General features: G+C 41.4%; 1 protein-coding gene across 6 annotated transcripts in view; it reads right to left on the bottom strand.

The window, feature by feature from the left end:
• slc29a1a (solute carrier family 29 member 1a) overlaps window positions 1–22,787 on the bottom strand; it is a 32,235-nt gene that overhangs the window by 8,782 nt on the left and 666 nt on the right. The window contains exons 1-4 of one of the 6 annotated variants that reach the window (XM_042065868.1): window positions 13,945–14,199; window positions 1,024–1,108; window positions 831–912; window positions 187–362 (exon numbers count right to left, since the gene is read on the bottom strand). In XM_042065868.1, coding sequence (XP_041921802.1) covers window positions 187–362; window positions 831–912; window positions 1,024–1,052 — 287 coding nt within the window. In that variant the 5' untranslated portion in view covers window positions 1,053–1,108; window positions 13,945–14,199. Of the gene's footprint in view, window positions 1–186; window positions 363–830; window positions 913–1,023; window positions 1,109–1,182; window positions 1,206–2,000; window positions 2,134–12,124; window positions 12,283–13,806; window positions 14,200–22,787 lie in introns of those variants that run through there. The other 5 variants (XM_042065867.1, XM_042065864.1, XM_042065866.1 and 2 more) reach the window with 5 other exon arrangements.

Below are 22,787 nucleotides of genomic sequence, written 5' to 3' on the forward strand. Positions count from 1 at the left end.
CTACTGACAGTGGATTTTTGGTGTTAATGCAGAATACAATCAAAGTGATGAAGCAATGGTGAATGTAAAATGCAAATTATGGCCAAATTCAAATTCCTTTTTTGAAGCATTAAACAGAAATTCTTTTAATTAATACTGATGTTAATGTGAATGAGCAAGTCGGAGAACAGGTGAGCTCTTGCGTACCTCTGGTGGATAAAGGAGTTGAGGCAGGTGAAGATGAGAAGAGGCACCATGGCACAGAGCGTCATCACATTGCTGAACTTCGCTTGTAAGACATTGCGGCCGTCTCCTGCCACAGTGACATTCAGCGTACCATTACCGACCGCAACTGGTGAATCCTTCAGCCGCTCCACAAAATACTTCAGAGAAGAGCAAAGATTGATCAGTTATAAAAATGACACAGAGATTAAATCATCAGTTCTAAAAATAACACAAAGATTGTTCAGTTGTAAAAATACTGCAAAGATCGATCGGTTGTAAAAATAACATAACAAACGCAAAGACTGATCAGTGCACATCTGTACAGCAAGAGGAAGAGACAAAACCCATCATGGCGTGTTGTGCCTCAGGTACCCAAGGATGATGATATGAGACAACTTTTTGAGCAATGTTTCCGGGCAACCATATGACTCTTTTTCTAGTGTTCTGACTAGATACGTGCGGGAAACTACCCACTGACAATTTAAGATACCCAGATAAAACAAAAGCTGCCCAATATTTCTGTCACATTGCGGAAAAAGAACACCCTGCGTACCATCGCCCTAGCAGCTGCTACTGATTTCAAGGTTGACATCTGTACAGGTAAGGGGAATATCTGTTAACAATACCATGGTTGCAGTCATAAAGAAGTTCCATGGCAATAGAGTTCCAAGTCCCAGGATGAAAAAGATGATCCAGACAGCATGATACCTGGTAAGAGTTATGACCGCAAATTACACACAATACAATCAATCACACACTCACAGTTTATGCAGACAATACCCACTTGCGTGAATATTTGTAGTGATTTGATATACTTACTTGTCTCTTGGAGTGGTGAAGGCAGTCATTTTCGTTTTTTCTGGTTGTGGTTGATCCTTGGGCTATTCACTGATTGGAATCAAATCTGAAACAAAGACACATAAATAAGTCACATGCACTTTCTGACCAAACACACACACGCTTTCACCGTTTCCTCACCTTCACCGTTTCATTTATATCCTCTTTCACAAAAGTCCACATGATGCAAGAAACCAATTTGGGTTAGTAAAAATGAATATAAAAATGACAACTTCAGCTTTACAAGATGAGACATCCCAGTGTCGATTCCCAGTTGTCGTCCTCATAGAACTGGGAGTAATAGTATTCCAAGTGTTCTAGTATAGTAATAGTAATAGTATTCCACACAACTCCACCTCAGTTCCCGCTCTTGCTCGTGCACTGTTGGGTCAGTTGCTCTGGACTCCGGACTCAGGCATCCTGAGAGCACTCCATCCACCCCCCCCCCATACACACCCACCCCGACCCCATACACACCCGCTAACTAATAACATTTTAATTTATGTCTAAATTCCCTCCCTCGCTGCCAAACCCACATACAAACAACAACAAAACAAACAAATACACATCGTCTTGGGTTATTGATTCGGGCAGGAACTACTTGTGCTAAACAATACAAACACGCCGAGGCAGAAATTAATTGAAGCACTCCACAGGCTTCTCACTGTGAGTGTACTCACTGCAGAGGCTTCTAGAAGATTCAGGCTTCTATAGGATGCAGGCTGCAGGCTCCAAACTAAGCTCTGCCTGCCAGATGTATCACATTTATTCAAAATCCTCCAGACTGAGGAACAGGGTTTAAGCTGCAGCTGCGTCAAAGCTCTGTACTTACGCACCCCAGATAGATAGCGTGCACTACCATCTCAATCCCACAGCCGGAGAACCACATAACCCAAGGTGACTTTTCAAATAAAAAAAAAATAAAACACTCCTCAAGACTACAGATATCTGGAACTTACTCCTGTGATTGATGTTCCAAAGGCTATGGAGAGAGAGAGAGAGATGGAAACTCCCTTGCGTGCACTGACTCCAGATATCCCTGGGCAGCCTCTCCAGTCAGAGGAGACTACTAAAGCATAGGGGCTTAGCCAAGTCAATTTTATAGTTATGAGGTGGTCTAGTAGCCTGCGAGACTCTCAGAGTGGTCCCACCTCTAGCTGTTCCAGTATGTCCACTGAAGGAACGCCCCTCCTGGAGGCATCCTGAGAGCGATAACAGATGATGCAGCGGGCCTGAGTCTACCTCTCCCGTCTTCCCTTGGCTAAAGTCCAGTCAGATAGATGGCTGGCCACTTGTGTGCTGTCAAAACTCTTCTTCAGTGCCAGCGCACAAAACATAAGCGTGTACACACACACTCTTACAAAATAACATAAACGTTCAGTTTCTCCCTCACATTTGTGCACTGAACTCACGGTGATCCCCAGGAAATGGATGCTCTGGAGATGTTTTTGGAAGTGACCGAGAGAGAGAGAGAGAGAGAGAGAGAGAGAGAGAGAGAGAGAGAGAGAGAGAGAGAGAGAGAGAGAGAGAAAGAGCAAAAGAGAGGGAAAAAAAAGCCCGCCAAGCAAGACAAAAAAAAACAGCGAGAACAGAAAGAAAGAAAAAAGAAAAAAAAAGAGAGAGAGAGAGAGAGAGAGAAAGAGAGAGAGAGAGAGAGAGAGAAAGAGCGAAAGAGAGGGGGAAAAAAGCCCGCCAAGCAAGACAAAAAAAAACAGCAAGAACAGAAAGAAAGAAAAAAAAGAGAGAGAGCCTATCAAGCAAGACAAACCAACAAAACAAACAGCTCCAGCCTGCATCAAACAAAGCATCCTCTACAACCCTATAAAGACAAATAACTCAGCCACGCTGTATACAGTGAAGGACCAGGCTGAGCCCCAGGCATGCAAACAATAGCCATCTTGACAGGCCCCCAGTCCCAGACATCATCTCTATTCTGGGCCTTTTATTCACTATGGAAATGCCCAGCTGCCCAGGAGCTCCATTAGACTCTTTTCCACCACAGGCGATTTGGATCGTTGGAAATGAGCTTCAGATACACAAACACACACGCGTGCACGTGCCAACCGAGGCACATTCACAGACTGCTGAGAACTAAACCACAAATTGAATGATTTTTAATGTTCTCATAATGAAACAGATCCTGTCCCATTCTAGAGAAACTATTGACATGGTCCAAACATGGTAGATCATTCACCTTACCCCTCATGCCCCTCATGCAGACATACAGTGACATCTCTGTGGTAGACAGATAAATGACTTAACAGTCTTTGATTAGATTTCCATTATGAGATATGGGGTTAATGTAAATTCTCCAGAGGTTCAACATACTATGGTTCAGCGGGTCCTTGAATAGTAGAGACTTGAGATATCTGAAACATCTAAACTTCCACGGCTCAGATTTGAATAAACAGGCCAACATTTTACAAGGATACAAGGAAGTTTATCGTCACATGCATATAGTTACTGGAATTAAGAAATGCAGTGAAATTATGTCTGGTGTCATGGGGGGGGGGGGGGGGGGGGGGGGGGGGGGAGTGCAGTAGAAGGGGTTTAGTAGATTAAGTGGCAAGGGCTGCATAAGAAAGGTGGGGGAGGATTGGGATTGGGCGGGGGGCACCAACAAAGAGCACCCAAGAGCAACAGGGGCAAGGAAAAACTCCCTTACCAAGGAAGAAACCTTGGGGATAGGGTGGGGGCAGTAAGGCTAGGCAATCAAGGACATGTGTAGATAGATGGAGGAGAAATCAAAAATAATAAATAAAAAGTTCTATGGAGATGTGCAAAAGTTGGAGAAAGTCAGATATGTGTGTGTGTGTGTGTGTGTGTCTGTGTGTTTTCACGTGTGATGAAATAAGAAAATAAATAAAAGGTCTGTAGCATAGGGAGAGGGATGTAAAAGTGCTAAAAGTCATGTAGGTGTGTGTGTGTGTGTGTGTGTGTGTGTGTGGGGTGGGGGGAAGGGTCATGAGTGCTGAGGAGTGAACGTGTGCAAAGTCAGTATAGTGTGAGTTCAGAGTTCGGATGGCCTGGGGATAAAAACTTCTCCCGAGTCTCTCAGTCTCTCTTTTCTAGTAATCTTCAGTCAAAAGGTCACAAAAACAGAAACCAACCATTCTAAACATGTCCTAAAATCAATTCCATACTGTGGGATTCTCTGTTCAGGCCTTGCAAATAGTACCACTTGTTCATCCATTTCCGCTTCAGATCATCTAGCGGCTCTCTCCTCACAAAAGAACAATCCCTGAAGGGAACATAGGAGAACTGATGAACTGCTTCAACCCTTTAGACATGCAGTGTTGCTCTCCTTACACAATACTTCAGGCTTGGACAATGAACCTGATTTATGCCCGGCAAAGAAACACGGCCCACTAACTCTTTACACTTAACCAAACAGACATTTGTTTGAGAAGCATCCACAGCCACACTCAAGATGAGTTACAGTGTCTTTAAACTCCAGAACTGATGAGTCACTGCCACAGATGAAGAAATTCAGCTCAGACGGAAACACACGTTTCAAATAAAAACAAATCTATGCATTTATCGACACAATAAATGATTCATTAGACACATTAACAAATACAACATCACAACAAACAGCCTACAGTTATTTTGACATTCTATCCATACGGAAATGTGCTCCCTCAGCTACACTGGGCATCCATGGCCTCTATTACATAATTCTATTATGTTGAGCTTTGACTGGAAATGAGTGATTTCAAGTAATTTCTACAGGATATGATGGTACGGGCAGCGTGACAGTAAATACCATGAGAATATTATGACAAATGGGCTCTTTTACAAGAATAAATGGATTTCCTCATTTTGTTTCTTAGGCCTCCTCCCCTACACCTCCACTCTCCTCTCAACCACACAGTTCAGCTGCCAGGTCAGTCACCCCCACACCATCACCAATGCCAACTTCCACCAGGGCCCTTCCAGGGCCATGTGTATTCAAAACCTGCACGATGCAATTACCCTAAACTTTGTTACAACCAATGGAATTTACACAGATACCCCTACATCACATGGTCGGAGTAGAGTCTGATTGGAGGCACTGGGTCCCTGATTGCTGGCGTTCGGTCCATTGAAGCTGCAGCCTCTTGGTGCCAGCAGACTGCCTCTCTCGCAGCAGTAGGTTAGATCTGCCCTGCTGTTCTCCATCTCCCAACCAGGGGTGCGTTTCCCAAAACCATAATTGCTAACCTGTTAGCAACTTAGTTGGTTGGCAATGGGAAATTGCATTGCAACCAACAAAAGTTAGCAACTATGGTTTTGGGAAACGTGCCCCAGTTGTACTGCCAGCGAAGGGCTAACATTTCCACTATTCAGGTTGCAGGCCAAAACATGACATGCGTGAGATCTGACATTTCCTCTATGGCCTTTTAAGATGGTGCAACAGGTTTTTTTCAGTGAGGCTGTGTGTGAGCCACACAATAAAAAAAAACAATCTAATCTTTGTTGATAGTTGGCTACCAGGGGCCTGTACTACGAAGCAGGGTTACTGGCTTATCTGGGTAACTTCGAGAGTAACTTGATCACGTGTGGCGTAACTTCCCGATTAACCCGTACTACGAAAGGTGGATATGTTTTAACCGGTATGCTGCCATGGCAATTTATGCTGCATCTCAAACCTGCTCCGAGCAGGTTATGTTCTTGGTTAACCCAAGGTTTCCGTTAACCACACCCTTTATAAGTACCACCCCTCCACTAACAATTCGAGACAATGTCGGCGTACCTGGATGATCCATACGACATTGGAGCGCAAATCGTGAGGGGCTCTCTTCGCAGGGCGAGGGGTTTTAGAGACCGCCATATATATATATATATATATATATATATATATATATATATATACCCGGACGATATTCTCTATGAAGATATAGATTGTCAGCCGAAGGAATTCGTTATCTTTGTCAGATGATCTAGGCATCTCATAAGTCTCTAATGTCACCAGTCATAGCAATGCCCTTACGTGGACATTCATGTATTCCATCTAATCGGTGATGCTGAACATCTGATACTGTATGTCCGAAAATAAATCGGACATAGGCCTAGCCTACAGTATGTTGAACATCTGAGCAAGAATAGCCTAAAATAAAAAATCAGACATAGCCTACAGTAGGCCTAATAAATTAAAATCACCATTTTAACAAACTTGTTGAATTGAATGTCATATTACTGTACCCTGCACATAAAGACTACACATTTCCACAGCACCAGAATCCGACCGAATGCCTCCCTCAACCCCTTCCATAATCGGCCTTCCACTATTATTTCCGATGGCCAACTCCTCTGCTACTGTAAAACACTCTAGTTCAAAGACACCTTTTTCTTGTTAGCTGTAAAACAGAGGCCAAGTGAAGGATATAAGCATACTAGGCCTACATTCATAATTAAGAAATATTAATGCAAGCTATGACTATATAAACCATTATTCTGAATAATGTGTTTGTGTTTCATTTTCACCTGCTGCCATGTGCGTTTGGCAATGGTGTTGCATCTGAAATGTTCACAGGATTAGGCATACACTAGATCAGTCAATGGGGGCTACTTAAACATTCAATTATCCTATTACTGTGATCTATATGCCCACTTCTAAATTGTGTTACATCTGTAGGCATTTCTATGAACTCAAAAGAGGCAATTTAATTATTTCAACTCATATCATACATTCCGCAAGCTATTAATCCTCTGTAACACATATTTGAAGAACATGTGGAAATAAAACTTTACTTTTAGGGATTTAGGCTACCCGATCTGCAATACGTTGCCAACAGCCTTGCCTTGCTTTGTTCACTGCCGACGTATTTGATTTTTGTCGTAGAGTGGGTTTTAATTCCTCGTGACTTGCGCCGCAACCCGCCCCTTTTATGTGAACGCGCACAAACTCCAATTATATTAACCCCGGCTCAACAAATCAACTTCATAATCAGCGTCGTAGTACCGATTAACACCACTTAAGATAACCAGGTTTTGTCAACCCCGGTTTAACAAAGTAACCCTAGGTTACATCTGGGTAGGTTAAGCTCCCTTCGTAGCACAGGCCCCTGATGCTTCTGATAAGTAACCATAAACACAAAAATGTAGACCATACATTAACTAGTAGAAAAGTATGCAATGGGGGAAAGAAGCTAACCTGACAATAGCCAGATGAATGTCGTTCCGCTTAGCTCCGCCTAGCTTCACTCACATCCATCTGGGACCTCTTCCATTGAGAGTGATTTCTGCAACCGACTTTATGGTTCAGCCAATCAGGACGCAGGGCGGGAGTTTCATAGATGTGACATAGTGTAGAAGCGACTGTGAGACTGTTATCAGCGTCACGGGTTGGCTTCGATGTGAGTGGTTGAAGTAGCACGTCAATAGATGACGGACAAGTGGCTTATTCAATCATATGCAAGCATTTTTTGATTAGGCCCAGCCTTCTGAAGCAACACTTCAATGGATCGGTTCCAGATGGATGAGTGGAGCTAGGCGGAGCGAAATTCATCTGGCTATTGTCAGGTTAGAAAGAAGCGCCACTGGGCTCCAGGTGCTCTTTAATAAGGCGGGTACAAAATACAAATACAAAGAAATCCCGGCAGTAGCTCGTCACACCCTGGACAAAAAACTAAGGCACTCCATCTTTAGGTAAATGTGTGTTAATATATTGAGAGCATATTTACCTAAAGATGGAGTCCCTTTGTTTTTTGTCCAGGGTGTTACCAGTTACTGCCTGGGATTTTTGTTTATTTCTAGGAAAGTATATCTGATCTTAGCAGATCCAAAGCCAAATGAACGTAGTGATTAAGCACTGGCACATTCCCAGACAGTAGGCTAATCCTTTCCCTATAGAGGCCACAGAGTCCAACATCAAAAAGGTTGGCCTTGCCCCCTGAGAGTATTACATTCTCCCTGTTATACTTCATTGTTTCTAATTTGGAAGTACTAATTGAAGAGCTTCTGAAACCAGTCACAGACTTCATGGTCATGGTACTCTACTTTTTTACAACTGTTAAAACATATCCTTGATAGTTAAAAAACAGGCCACTAGCTCAATCAGTAGTGTGGTATAGCTGGATGTCCTGCATTGGAGGTGATAGAGATTCCCCTGAGCGACAAAGAAGGTTTCTACCACCACTTCCTTAGACTCCTTAGACTGGGATCACAGTTTAAAAACAATGCAGAGAATAGTTAGCTGGGGATCGGTGGCTACAGCATGGGCAAACACGGCAACCCATGAAATCGGAGCAGTAACCAACCCATCATGCCAGCGAAAGCAGTTAGTTTAGCAGCTTCAACAGAGGCCTATACTACAAAGTGAGGTTGCTGGTAACCCAGGTGACTTAGAAAGTTACCACTGAAGTGGAAGTGGTAAAAGAACACTGTACCAAGCATCTATCGTTTCCACAGTGATGTGTCGTTTTGAGATTAGCGGTTACTCCTTAAGTTACCGAAGGGGTACACAACGAAGCTGGCTTACCCCTGTAACTTTGGGAGTAACTACTGATCTCCAAAATAATGCTTTCCTGCATGTATTGCTTCTTATTGTTGCAAACTGGTACCTCGTTTTATGAGTAAAGAACATAGTTGTACTACTGTAGAAGTTTCGTACCATTCAGGGTTATTAGCGGGGTAATTTACGAGATACTAAGTTGGTTCTATTACGCCTGCAGAAAGTCATTATTTTCTGACAGCGCTACTCGACCAGGGATCGACCAAGGGAAAACAGGTTCTGGGAAGGTGTTTGGCTCAGGGTCATGGTGCAAAGGACCCTAGAGTGAAATTACCCCGAACCATCGCTTTAAGCGACATTGTTTTGAGATCAGAGGTTACTCTTGAAGCTACCTAGGCAAGCCAGTAACCTTGGTTCGTAATACACCCCACTAGCCTCTCCTCCACCACCTGTGGAGATGATTGATGGACAGTGCCCAGGCATCCTGGCCTAAACTGGCCTCCCTGTTCACATGACTTCCTTGTGACCAAAAATTAGCCACCTCTTTTCAAAAAGTCACAAACAATTTTGAAATGACAACAAAACTTTCAAAACAAGACAAATGGTTAAGCACAGAGGAACACAATCCAATTTCTACATAGTTTCATTGAAAATATAGCATTGGCAGCGCCAAACTAATACTTCTAATCTACATCCTTTTCCTAAGGAGGGTTAGAATTTTGACAAGTAAAATTATGTATTATGTGAAAATAAATTAGGGTCAAAACAACTTTCACAAAAAGTATAATGTTTAAATGTGATCAATGTATCAGACATGGAAATATGTAAAATGCAAGACATTCGCGCAAATAATGATGTGCTGTTAAAATTCACAAAACAGCGATTTTTGAAAAATTCCTCATGAAGAACAGGACCTTTAATATATGGTCACAAGATTGAATGCAACATAAAACAATTACCATTTTAATTTTATAATCCTTATTAATGCCAACATTTCATGTCAATGAATCTCTCGGTGTACTTGTTTTTCCGGTCTGAGCGGTCTATGTTGGGTATTTCTCTTACCCCTCGGTTTCAAGTAAGCTCCCGATCTTGCTTGGTTTTAAGGGGTATATACCCCTTGCCCTTATCCCTACTCCTCGATCGAAATGAGAATTGAGATAGCCCTTCGTCTCACGTGCACGCGCAAAACTAAGGGGAAGGGGTAAAATAGAGAATTGAGATTGGCCCTTAAGACTCAGTTTATGATTATCAACAGCAACAACACACCCTTTGCCTACAAAGTGTTCTAAGCTGTTTACTTTAAACGGTTTGGCTGTCAACTATCCTTAAACAGAAATTAATAAAACACAAAATGTTGCTTTGTTTGCAGTGAAATACTATAGGCTAGTATATTTAACTACCATTACAGATTTATGGTGCAACAACCTCACTTAAATATCTAAGTTGTATTGAACAATTGTACACATTCCATGTTTTTGGTATAACTCTAATTTGTTTGCTTTTGTCTTTTAGGGACCAGACCAGACCGGTGTGGTGATGACCGTGTATTACATTATGTGTGTGCCTGTCTGTGTGCACATCCTGCCAACCATACATCGCTGACATTAACACTAACATTAATTCCTAAAAAACATGTGACCATATCTCAACATATCTGCACATACCTTTGAACTATAGACGTAGATCTGAGATCTACACTGAGACATTCTGAGTATTATATTGTTGCAGGAGGACTATGCCGACAACTATATGAAGCATGCATACATTTGAATCATGTGCTGTGACATCTGTGAAACAGCTATGGTGTTAGACCTGTTTTTAGACCTGAGCTGTGCTGTGTGAAAATTAAGATTCTAACCTAAGTTCTGTCTAAAACTGATCATCTGAAGTGCTGAATCTTGTTCTTCAGTCTATATCACCATCAAAAGTGACCTATTTATTACAATTAACTGAGACCTCTAGCTCTTGCTGCCATTTCAGAATTACCATTGATAAATAGATCTGTCTTAGGATAATATGATTGGCATTATCAAGTTCTGTGTATATATATATACATATATACATACACACACACATACACAACTGTGATTTTTTTTTTTACTTCAAGCTTACATTGGTTGTTAAGTGTTCATTAGTGTATTCTGAGTATCATTCTGCTGTATTAAAACAAAGAATGTTGATCAATATTGAATTAACAATTTATTTTTACTGACTGTCATATACTCTAAGCTAACATCTAATCAAGTAAGTGGTTTTCAAGAATACTGGACACGTCTATGTAATCTGAATAATCATACTGTAAGTAATTTAATGCAGTTTTTTTGCATTTACATGCAATGGTAATTCCCTGGAATTGCATTTTCTAGTTAACAAACGTTCATCTGATAAGCGTCTGAAAAGTGAATGGAGTGCATCCAGTGAGGGCAAACAGCCTGCACATCACCCCAGCTGTTCTCCTGAATTTCTCACCAGGACAAAGAAGGCATTCTGGTGCCCTCAAATGTCACCGAGTACATAAATAGAGCCCATGTGAGTAAGCACGAGCATCCGTGTGAGAGTTACATTATCAGTTAAAAGGCAATCGCAAAACATGTGAAGCTACATTTTAGGATTTCGACAAAGCAACATGTCCAGTGTCTTGCGTTAAAGTTTCGGCCTATGATACAAATTAACCACGACAGCGGTATGACACGGCGAGGTAATGCACCCAAACGCCAAAAAAAAGGAGGAAGAAGTGGTAGGAGGAGACAGTGTACACGCAAATTGACCTCACATGCCGGTTTCGCGTCCGTCAAGCACGACAATGAATTGTGCGCCCAATTAGCCGAGTTAGCTATACAGGCACACGTGTTTACTTAACCGCAAACTGATTTTGTGAATTCTACGAATAACTACTGTGAAGCTACACCTTAACGTTTCGTCACATAAGGCATTTAACGTTAAGCTGGTACCAAGTCAATATTTACGTTCTGGTGGTTTAATCGCGTTGAATAGAGAAACTTTGACAACTAGGTGAGTTATCGTTAGCCTACCCGAGGGACAGCTTAGAGATATTGTTCCGGTGTGGTGCCAACTTAACTTATCGACCGCTCTGATAAGTACACCAAAATTAACGGGTAACGCAGTAGCAGCTTTTTACACTGAAGTTAAAATATCCAACAATCAATCTCCCGTCCTCTACTCCATGCCTCAACGTTACTCCAACATGTTGGTCAACTCCAACAGCATAAACTTGAGGCTTTGTGTCAACAACAATATATATATATATATAGACTGCCATCGATTTCAACCACAACATACCAAATAGAAGCAACGTGTTAACGATAAGTATGTGTAAAAATAAATTCGCGCGTAAATACTTCCTTTAGCGGAAAGGCGGTAAATTTATTTTTGGAGAACAGAACCTAGCTAACCTGCCAAAACCTATATGTCCGAGACTGACTTTAATAAGGATAAAGTAACGTAGCCTAGTACAAGTATACTTATTTGTTCCCAGTTTGTGTTGGTAAGATGAATGCGCTGGGTTGAATAAATACAGTGGGTGTGATTACGTTAATCGCAATCATCTGAATTTAAAACTAGCAGTACATATATTTTAGTAAATATATAGTAATATTTAGTAATAAAACGACAAAGTAGTCTTACCTATGTGGGGTTCATCCACCTGCGAGAAAGTCTTTGGTTTCTGAAGGCAAATTCGCGCTGAATAAACGCGCCACGCACATGTTCAGTTCAACGCAACAAAAGCAGCGAGTGGGGGACGTCCCACATCACAAGCGTGATCGCCACCAAGCTACTACAGTTTTGAATATTCGAGATATGAAAGGTTCAGTTAGTAAACTATATTATGTGGGCTAATTTTGAGATTATTAACCAAATAAGTTTTGGTTTCACGATTAAAAAGATAAATAAAAAATAGAGTACCTACATTATGTGTACTGTCTATATTGTTAGGCCTGTTATAGCCTATAATGCTATGGAACCACATTATTTTTGTGTAGGATTTTGTGTGATTCTGCCTTTAAATTGACTTTTTCTAGGCTGATATAGCACTAAATCATTCTGGCCAGACCATGAGGATCTTAAGAGAGTCCCCTTTGTCCCTTTATGCCTTTATGACCCAAGCACACCTGCCCCTGAGGTGTAGGCCAGTGTGATGGCACATTATGGTCTTTTATAAAATGGACAACAGACATGTAAGCATTACAGTGGTCAAAAGGTTGAAATAATTTCAGCAGAATCCAACAACTTGTTGTTTACTCTACAAGTCCCAATAGTGTCAACTTCTGCTGGAATTAAATTTAATGTATTGTATAATAATCTCATATTTGGCATATGTTTATATGTAAGTTTAAACAAGTGCTCAATCATTTCTGGATGACATCGTTTTGAGGAACACATATAGGGCAATGCTTCCTGTAATGTGATCTGCAGTTATTCTGATCATCTCACTTCCCAGATTTTGAAGTGGACCACAGTAGTCCATTCTAAAAATATGCAAGAGTGTACTACCATGTCCCTTTGGTAAACTTTGTTAATATAACTAATATAATGGGCAGTGATGCCATGATAGCCTATTTGGGCAATATCATTCTATTGCATTTTAAAATAGCACTTTTCCATTATTGTTTCCCAACTGTTGGTGCTCTTAATTATATCATAAACCTTTATACCATTCCAGTTTTCTGTATATGAGAATATAAAGCACATAAGCGTTTTCTGTTAAGCATAGGTATTACAAATACCTAAGAGTTTTGTTTGCAGGTGAAACTTTCCACTGGAGAACTATTATGAAGGGAGTGGTCCTCCCATAAAAACCCTTGACATCTGAACTCTCACTGTCATAAAGTATGCATATTCATTTGCAGATGCAGATGCTGTTCTTAATTCTGTAACATGCAATAAGTCACAAAGTTATCTGATACACATTTTCATTGGGTGAAGTAGGCCTACACTACAACGCCCACTCGAATCTGAACTGTGAAGTTGTCATAAAGTGAACCGATATGGATATTTTGACAGTACAGAGGGGCTGACAAACTCCATCAGCCCTTTTCCTTTCAAGTCTACACTTGTGTAAACAGCGAGTTTGTGAGTGGTCATAATCTCAGTAGGAGAGACTGGTAGGGTGCCGAAATGCTTCACAAGGGCCAGCAACCTTGAAAAGCCAAATGCAACACATCCCCATTGCGAGAGCTTTGAGCCAATCCCTATGATAACACAAACAATACACCTTTTGCCACTTTTTGCCTATAGCTGCGATTATCATATACTTGTGTCGGTTTTAATTCTATATACAAACTCGATGACTTCAAAAGGTGGCTCACCAGGAAATCTGAGGGGTTTCAGTCCGCAACTGAAGACGTGCCGCACTCCACAGATTGTTAAATCCTTTAACGCAACGCAGCAGCATCTTGAAAACATTACGGAGAGGGCTGGCAGAGCATGACAGGACTGTTGCTTACCCAATGACTCACTCCATGTGCAGTCCCTCACAGAGTGGAGTGGAAGGCTTTGGGATCTTTTCGCCAGCATTTGTTTAAAAGTGGACATAATCCAAGAAGTCCTTTGACAGATTAAAATGCAGTATAGAGACTTTGCTTTGTTTCAGATGTGGACATTTTTTCCCCTTTACAGTTATATCAGACATACTTAACGTAGTAACATTCCTAAGTGAAGAAGATGACACTGGTAACTTGGTGCACATGTGGAGGAATAACTTTATTTTCCAGCTGTTTGCCAAGCATAACTCTCTACTCTTGCATTAGTCAGAGGCTCCTCTGGATTGAGGGGCTATTTCCAAAACAGTTATTGCCCTCTGACAGCAGTGCCCTTGCCGTTGGGCTGCCTTCTTCACCCGTAAATTTGGACGTTTCTAAAATAGACCTGGCTCAGGCCTTGTTTTCATTTGGTTTTGGCTGTAAACGTGTGGCAACAGTGAGGGCAGAGAGAGAGGTTATTTGTGTGTATGACATCCATGCTTCCACCTACTCCCTGTCTGGTCTAAAACTAGGTTTCAGTGGTTAGACTGTGACTCTGACTGAAGGAGACCATGTCCCACAAACACCACCACCCCCCCACCCCCACCCCCAGCCCCCTTCCCAACATACACCCATTCATTCACCCCACACCACAAAAACACCCATGCACGTACATGTAGGTCTACACACACAGATGTGCAGCGTAATATTGTTAAAGGAAGAAAAACAGGATGTGGAGGAGAAATAAGTACATTTGTAGTACACAACTATGTGACTGACAGTTGGACACCCTGATGCTCGCTTCGGTGGGAGGCTTGGCCCTATTTTTAAATGAGGAAGGAAATGGAATGGAATATAATGTCCTTCGATGCCAAGGATGACCTTTCATGAAATTCTTCTGAAACTTTTTTTTACAGGAAATAATGTGTAAAATCGTCATGACACTAGGCTAGGTTTTTACCACAGATGTCTTTAGTTTTTCAAAGATGATATCACAGTTTTGTTGTGCCCTTTAGTAAGTTTATCTGTCAGCAGGAAGCCATTAAGCAGTAAAATGTGTTTAATGTGCTTAAAAATACTTTTTTACTAGTTCTTTTACATAACTATGCATGCTTTCATATAACTACAACACCATCATGTAGGTTAAGATTTTTAGGGTTAAAGTTGGGATACCCGATAATCCATCCTTTTCTTACTAAAGCTTAAACTTTGCACCTTTTCAACATTCTGCCCTTTCTTCTGGGGTCAGACTCCTTATCCCTTCACATGGAATTTTCCCAAGCATCTCACACAAAGTAGGCTACAAGTCCCGCAAACTAAGTCACCTCTTCGGGGAGCACACCTGGGATGTAGAACTTCTTTTCCGACTACACTATCACTTAACAAATGTTCTGTGCAACAACTATCTTTTTAAACAGTCATTGGTTTAATGAAACTTTGTGAGTAGTATTTCTTTTTTCTTGTGGAAGGCTTTGAAATGAGTTTGAAAGTTTACTTTTTTTTTGGTTGGCTGAGAGACCCTGGGCCAAGCACAGTTATGTAATTCTCTCTCTCTCTCTCTCTCTCTCTCTCTCTCTCTCTCAGTTCTCTCTCTCTCTCTCTCTCTCTCTCTCTCTCTCTCAGTTCGTCGTGCTCAGAGGCACACAGTGGTGTCTCAGAGAGCACTTCACATGACATACCTGGCACAGGACCCAGGGAAAAGTCTATACCCTAAACACTGTGACAATCTCTCCAGCATATGACGTGAAATATGAGCGGCATTGTCAACGGTCTCCTTCTAATGTCTTTCATGATTGTGGCATTAGATTCAATGATAACTATACTGTAAATTTTTCCGTTCCATGAGAACCATGTTGAAGAGGTATATTTTTGAGGTATAGGTGTATATATCATAAGACTTTTGTAATCAGTTAAGTGGCTATTTAGTTTTCTTTTTTCTTTATATCATTGCTAATGATACCATCAATCAGCTACTACCTAATGACTATTTAACATTACAAAAGCAATGGATTCCTGAGACATGACTGATTACAATGAATTATTAGCTGTTATAAAACAGGATTGAAAGGAAAACAGGAAAAAACTATGTGAAAAAGTCACTTTGACATTCCACAGACAGGACAAATGTTCGAATCTGTTGACATAAATGAAGCCATCTGCCTGAAAAAATGGGGGTTTGATATCATGCAGACAGGGTCAAAATGAGATTCCAGTGACTGGTTTTCAAAGAATTTCAAATACATTTGATCAACCTCACAACTCATTAAGTTCCAAATGTTCTAGAGACATCATGACTGTTGAGGACTGTTCTTCCGACACGCCAGAGAAGTGGGAATCTGCAGACAGACAGATACAGAGTCTGTCTGGCTCGGTGAATGTATCTTTCTCCTGTTACTGTACATCAGACCTGAGGCGGAGCTGGCAAAGGAATCAAAGCGCAATCAAAACCATTGCCCAGGCACGCGCCCACAGGAAACTACAGAACACAACTGTAACGTTAGCATCCCCATCCATCTCACACTAGTGAAGCATTGATAGCGTGCTGCATGACTGGACCTGCATAGTGGAGTCCACATTGACCTCTCAAAAGGGTATAGATGATTTTGGCCACAACAGGTATGTGGTACTCTCTGCCAGTGCTCAGAAAACTGGCTTGAACAGCCCCGTAGATCATGAAGGGTTGTCATTATTAACTGGCCTCGTGCCAAAAAAACAAAAGGTTAAATCAGTCTGTGTGACCTTAATTAACCTTGGCTGTGTTCACAAAAAAGAAAGATCTAAATATTTCTGCTACTTAGGGGCAGCCGTGGCCTACTGGTTAGGGCTTCGGACTTGTAACCGGAGGGTTGCTGCTGGTTCGAACCCCGACCGGTAGGAACGGCTGAAGTGCCCTTGAGCACGGCTAACCCCTCACTGCTCCCCGAGTGCCGCTGTTGTAGCAGGCAGCTCACTGCGTCGGGATTAGTGTGTGCTTCACCTCACTGTGTGTTCACTGTATGCTGAGTGTGTTTCACTAATTCACGAATTGGGATAAATGCAGAGACCAAATTTCCCTCACGGGACCAAAAGAGTATATATACTTATACTTACTTATACTTCTCTTCCAGGTTCAAGTCAGATATTTATCAGCGTCAAGAGATTAGAGAGTTAACTGATACATTTATGGAGACGAAGCTCAAAGTAGTAGTTTTAATGCACTGCTGACAGCTGCACATGTGAAACCGTGGGCAGGTTTTTGTAAGAAGACCTGTGCTTGCTTAAGTGCTTGAAGGAGAAATTAAATGAAAACAATCAGTTTTACCTAGCTCGAGTTGCTGCAGCCAACAGCTAAAGCAGCCAGGCAGCTACAGCACTACACTCTAGGGCAGGGGTGGGCAAGTTCCTACTGAAACCAGTGCGAAATGGCTGCTGATACAAACGTAATTAAAGCATGTTTAGAGTCGATTTTTGAAGAAATTGAAGTTTGTTGTTTTCAACCTCTGCAGAAGTTAGGTCTCATTTGCCTAAGCAAAGGCTAACCAGAGATGGCTACAAAGGCAAACTAAACGTCATCGTTTTGCTTGTTAGTTCGCTGTCGGCGGTATTTTCATGAAACTCCCATACCAGTACATGTGCATACTCACAAGGTCTGCCACCTCTCCGCGATTGGCTATCGAAAAAAGCTTTGCTCGAAATCAGACATTCCCCCTGCCCTATTTTCCCCTGAATCCAGGCGTATTCTTCTAGTTAAACAGCATCAAATTAGCAGTATTTTTTAAGCAATAAATATTTGAAAACAAATACTTTTGATACTAAATGATAGGCTATAAAAAATGTATTTGTGTGTGTGTGTTTGTGTGTCGTTGGGGGGTGGGTGGGGGTATGTGCGGCCCGCCAGCCAATTTTCAAAACCCAATGTGGCCCTTGAGCCAAAAAGTTTGCCCACCCCTGCTCTAGGGGCATGAACATGGGAGCTGTCTGGAAGCTGTAACTGTTGGCTGCAGCAACTCAAGTGAGGTAAAAACGATTGTTTGTTTTCCAGAGAGAGTGGGGGGGGGGGGGGGGGGGCGCTTCTCTTGTAAGGTTTTCTATGCCCCATGACACTGATAAACATCCTACATGTGACATGTGCTGTGCTGAGAGTCTCCACCAGTCTGAAAGACTACAGAACTAATTCCCAGTCACATGTCTTTTCTCCAAGGTCCCATGGCCCACTAAACACAAAGGCCTATTTGATGGTTGATCCCTATCCCTATATACCTTACTTACAATTACAAGTAATTGGGTCAGAAATAGGTTATAATAAATAATGTTACAGAATATAACTTTATTTTTCACCTTAAAGGCCGAGTGCTCAGTTGTGGCTACATTGTGAGGCATAGTTAATGCGAAAGCTGTTGTAATGGTGTGTATGAGAAAGCTGACTGCAGTACTCCAATTTAGAAACAATCTTATTTAATGGAGCCTTACTTTACCCTCTTTAGGACCAAGCTTATATATTTTTTCTAATGAACTATTTATTACAGGCTATATATTTTTTTTTAATTCTATGTGGTTGCACAATGTTTTAAAAAACTGTTTTCATGCTGATGCACCCTGCAATGTCAAACTTTAATAAATGAATTGAAATAAATCATACCCCATCTATACACCTGGCGGGGTGTTAGCAAACTGCAGAGCAGTTTGAGATTAGCGTTAATGCTGTTGTGGCCAGTCTTAGTCATGTCACATGTTGCTACATTGTGAGGATACTTCAGAAGTCATCTTAGCAGTGCTGCTTCCACAGAGGAGGCATGTTGGCAGCCTGGACAAATGTCTTGACTGCCAAGCAAGTCACCCCTCCTTAGCTTTAGTTCAGATGCATTTTGGCAAGCGCTTCAATTCCTTCTACGCTTCTCACCAAATACTCCACCGCAAGTATCTGTTCCTACTCCTTACTGCAGAGGCACAGTGCTGATTAAGACTGTAATAAATCAGATAAAAAAAAATATTAAAAAAAGGGGACAGCAGCGCCTGGAAGCTGTGATCAAAAAAAGCCTCTGTCAGCTCTCTGCCATCTTTGAAGCAGCATACAGAGTATGAGATCGCCCATCAGATAATAGGGAGAGAGAAATACAGGGTAGGCTGTTATCCTTACAGTAGTTACTTCTGTTGGCATCTTTCCAACACTAACAGCCCAATAAATCCAAACAAAATCATTAGCTCGAAATAATGCAGAGGAAGAACGAAATCCACCTGATCAGCATGCAGTGCTTGTTTATCTCAGTTCACCTTCTGATATATATGTAATACTCTAAGTTCTCCCATCATCCTTTGGTGGGAGGGTAAGAAGGGCTTAAAATACGAGCGACAGCCTAGGCTCCCCTTAGACATAATGCTTCTATTTTAGAATGACTGGGTGCTGTTGCTGCTCAGTATCAGTCATTAGCCATCAGAGTAACTCTGATGTGAATATGTTCTGGAATGTGGCGGCAAACATTCCCTGTTGACCTTGAGTTGATTTTCTCCCTGGCTGGTCAAAGCCAAACGAAGCAGGTGCTTAGAACTTTTGAGTTAAAGTTCCAAGCCATGCTTAGACAAACACTGGAACACCACAGCAGCATACTCTGCCCACAGTGATGATTTTGTCAGCCTGTCAGCAATTGGCAGAGGCTCACTCAGCAGGGTTTTGCTGCAAAGGAATTAGCCTCTTTGCCAAGCCGATACTGAATAACCAGACAGCTGGCTGATAAAACTAGTATCATTTAGTGGTACCACCTACTCACTACTTTACTGCAATGATTTGTTTACCTCCATTTATAAGTGGTCTGTGTGTGTCTAAACAGTGAAAGTAGAAATATATTGAATTATGTCAATTCAATTCAAAGAACTTTATTTTTCTATTAGGAACTTCACGTGTGAAAAGCATCAGTGCGTATCCACTTCACCTATATACACACACCTAACTTCTTATACAATGCCCACACAGCATGCACATACAACATACCACACCCATATAACATAGTACACAACATGTGGAGCGTGGCGACATTTAACATACCACGCACACACAACATACTTCACCTGTCAAATTGCAAAACAACTATTATCAAGACTGGACTCTTAAATAAAAACGACTGTTCAACTGTATAAGGTCTACAACACAATCTTTCCAATGAACTTTTCATGACCGATAAGATCAACAGACCCTTTCACTACTCAAAGCAAGCAAGTGATACTGAGTATATTTTCACGTCTTAGTACTAATGAGATTATTAAGCTCAAACAATCCAGTCATCTGCGTTTTCACAGTTTCCCATTCCATTGCCCTTGTGTTAAATATACTGTGTCGGTGTTGCCATGTTTTCTCACCAGCAATGAGATCCAACATTCCACCAGTTAATTGTTAGTATCACATTCTCATAGCTCAGCAGAAAGGCTCTGGCTTGCTACATCCACCTAAGACAGCAAATGCTCTGAGTATGACCCTATTTCAATGTAAATACAAAGTCCTTGTAGAAGAAAGAGGACTTTCTGGACCCAATTAACATTCTATACATTACATGACCCATAGTGGGTGGTGCTAAATAGATTGGGCCAGGATGTATTCAGTGAACACAAAGATCATATTATGGTAGATCTTACTGCTGTTATCATTCCAATAACTAAGAATTACAACAGACACTTGACCTTGAATTAGTTTTGGCCTTTAGAGACTATGTGTGTGTGTTCCCACCAAGCTGCAGACCAAGGTTTAAAACACCTGAAATAGACAAACATAACGTACAGAATGCACAAGAGTAGGAAACCTTTCTTTTCATCATACTTTCCGAATTGGAAATCCAGAACTATAGTTGCAGTGGCTTTTAAAATAAGTAAAATTATAAACTTAGTGGAGGGGGGCAGATCCTGGTGCAGCGGTGGCCCCAGTGGCCCATAGCACGAGCGGACTTAGGTGCCGGCCTGAGGAAATTTCCTGAACCTTCTCCCCATTTCTCTCCTTGACGGTCGGTCATCTCTTCACTGTCCTGATACAGGCCTGAAAACACCAACAAATATAACTAAACTGTACAAATTATAAACCTCACTACACTATACTGTTTATAATGAAAATCTATCTGTACCACGCCAACCTTTGTGGATGTGGTTGTCTGCCCTTGAATAGACACATGATGAACTCTCCCAAAATGTCCTCCCAGCCTCTTCGAATGGCCTTTTTAATTCATGTCTGTGGCATCCAACCCAATCTCATTGCCAAAAAGTTATGGATCCCTCTGTGCTCACTACTGAAATGCAAAATGTCAGTTAACTCCTCGGGTAGTAGCCTAGAGCGGGTTCACGGAATACCAAGATTTTTTATACACAATTATCCACCACTAAGAAGCAGCTTATGTGTCTGTGCAAGTTCAATAATGTCAGCACACTTGTTTGTGCCAGTGCTTCATATTCAAAACACCTTGGCATGTGTTGGTGGGTTGTCGTTTGCTTCACAGAAGCGCTGCTTTATGAAGCAGATGATACATCCCGGGGCACTCTTCTGTTGCCAGCTGCAGCAAACCTGTATCATGATCCTTGCTGCTGATGCTGCTGATAGGGATAACAGTCCACATTGCAAAATGAAGAACCTATGAGCAACTCACAGGGCTAATCTCAGAAAGATACACCAGCAGCGGCCATCGAGCTGATGATAACATATGCAAACTTAAAGCGAGCTGTCAGTCAGGTTTGATAGATAGATAGATAGATAGATACTTTATTGATCCCCAGGGGAAATTCAAGAACGATGCTACAAAGTAGGCTACATGAAACACATTAACGATGGAGTTGTAATAAATTGTACAAGTTTGGAAAAACTGATGAAATCTCTTGAAGTTTTGATTGTTTGGATACACATGACACAGACACAATGCCAGTTAAAGGCTATTTTTAAGGGCAGCCTTGTGGTTTCTGCAGCTGCAACATTAAACATCTGCATCATGGGTCTAAAATAGCCTACCATATGACCACAAAGTAGGCTAGGCGACTTTTGCCTATTCAAAAAGTGTATAAGCCTACTTCTCTGCATAGTCTGTCTGCCTCTTCACCCCCTCCATGTTTGGATACTGTCTGTCCACTAGCCACTTTTTACCACTGTCTTTCTGCCTCACTGTTTGCGTGCTATATTAGCACATTAGCACATATGCATAACCCCTCCCTCCATGCCACAGCCGAACTGTGGCCACACTTATACCTTTTCTTAAAATAGTTATATATATATATATATATATATATATATATATATATATATATATATATATATATATAGACTTTATTCTTGCACTGTTGGACTTACTCATTTGCACTATCACCGTGACACTCACTCACACAGAGCACCTTACCTTACCTTACTATGCACAGAGAATCACAGGCTCAGTCCCTGCCTCAGTCATTGCAAGTGCCTCTTGATTGATTAATCACCACTATGTGGATACTGTTTTTAGAATTTATTTAGATTAAGTGTTAGTTAGTATAATTTGTATTTTAGTATATTCTTTATCTTCTACTGTCCTTATTGCTTGGTTGTGTTTTTATATTATATACTTTTAATTAGTTTTTCTGCTGTAAGTGAATGTGTGTGTGTTGTCTGTATGCTACTGAGACCTTGAATTTCCCCTGGGGATCAATAAAGTATCTATCTATCTATCTATCTTTAAGGGGAACAACATCCGCTTCAGCTGACCAAACACACATACACACGTTAATTAAAGATAAAGACTGCACGTTTAACACATTCCTGCATTTTCAAGCTCACAGTACATCAGTTGCTAAATATAGGTTGACTACGAAAGACAGGAGCATCTGCAGTAGCCTACAGTGCGTTTGAGTGGATA

The sequence above is a fragment of the Alosa sapidissima genome, chromosome 16, assembly GCF_018492685.1.
Source record: "Alosa sapidissima isolate fAloSap1 chromosome 16, fAloSap1.pri, whole genome shotgun sequence".
Classification (NCBI taxonomy): domain Eukaryota; kingdom Metazoa; phylum Chordata; class Actinopteri; order Clupeiformes; family Clupeidae; genus Alosa; species Alosa sapidissima.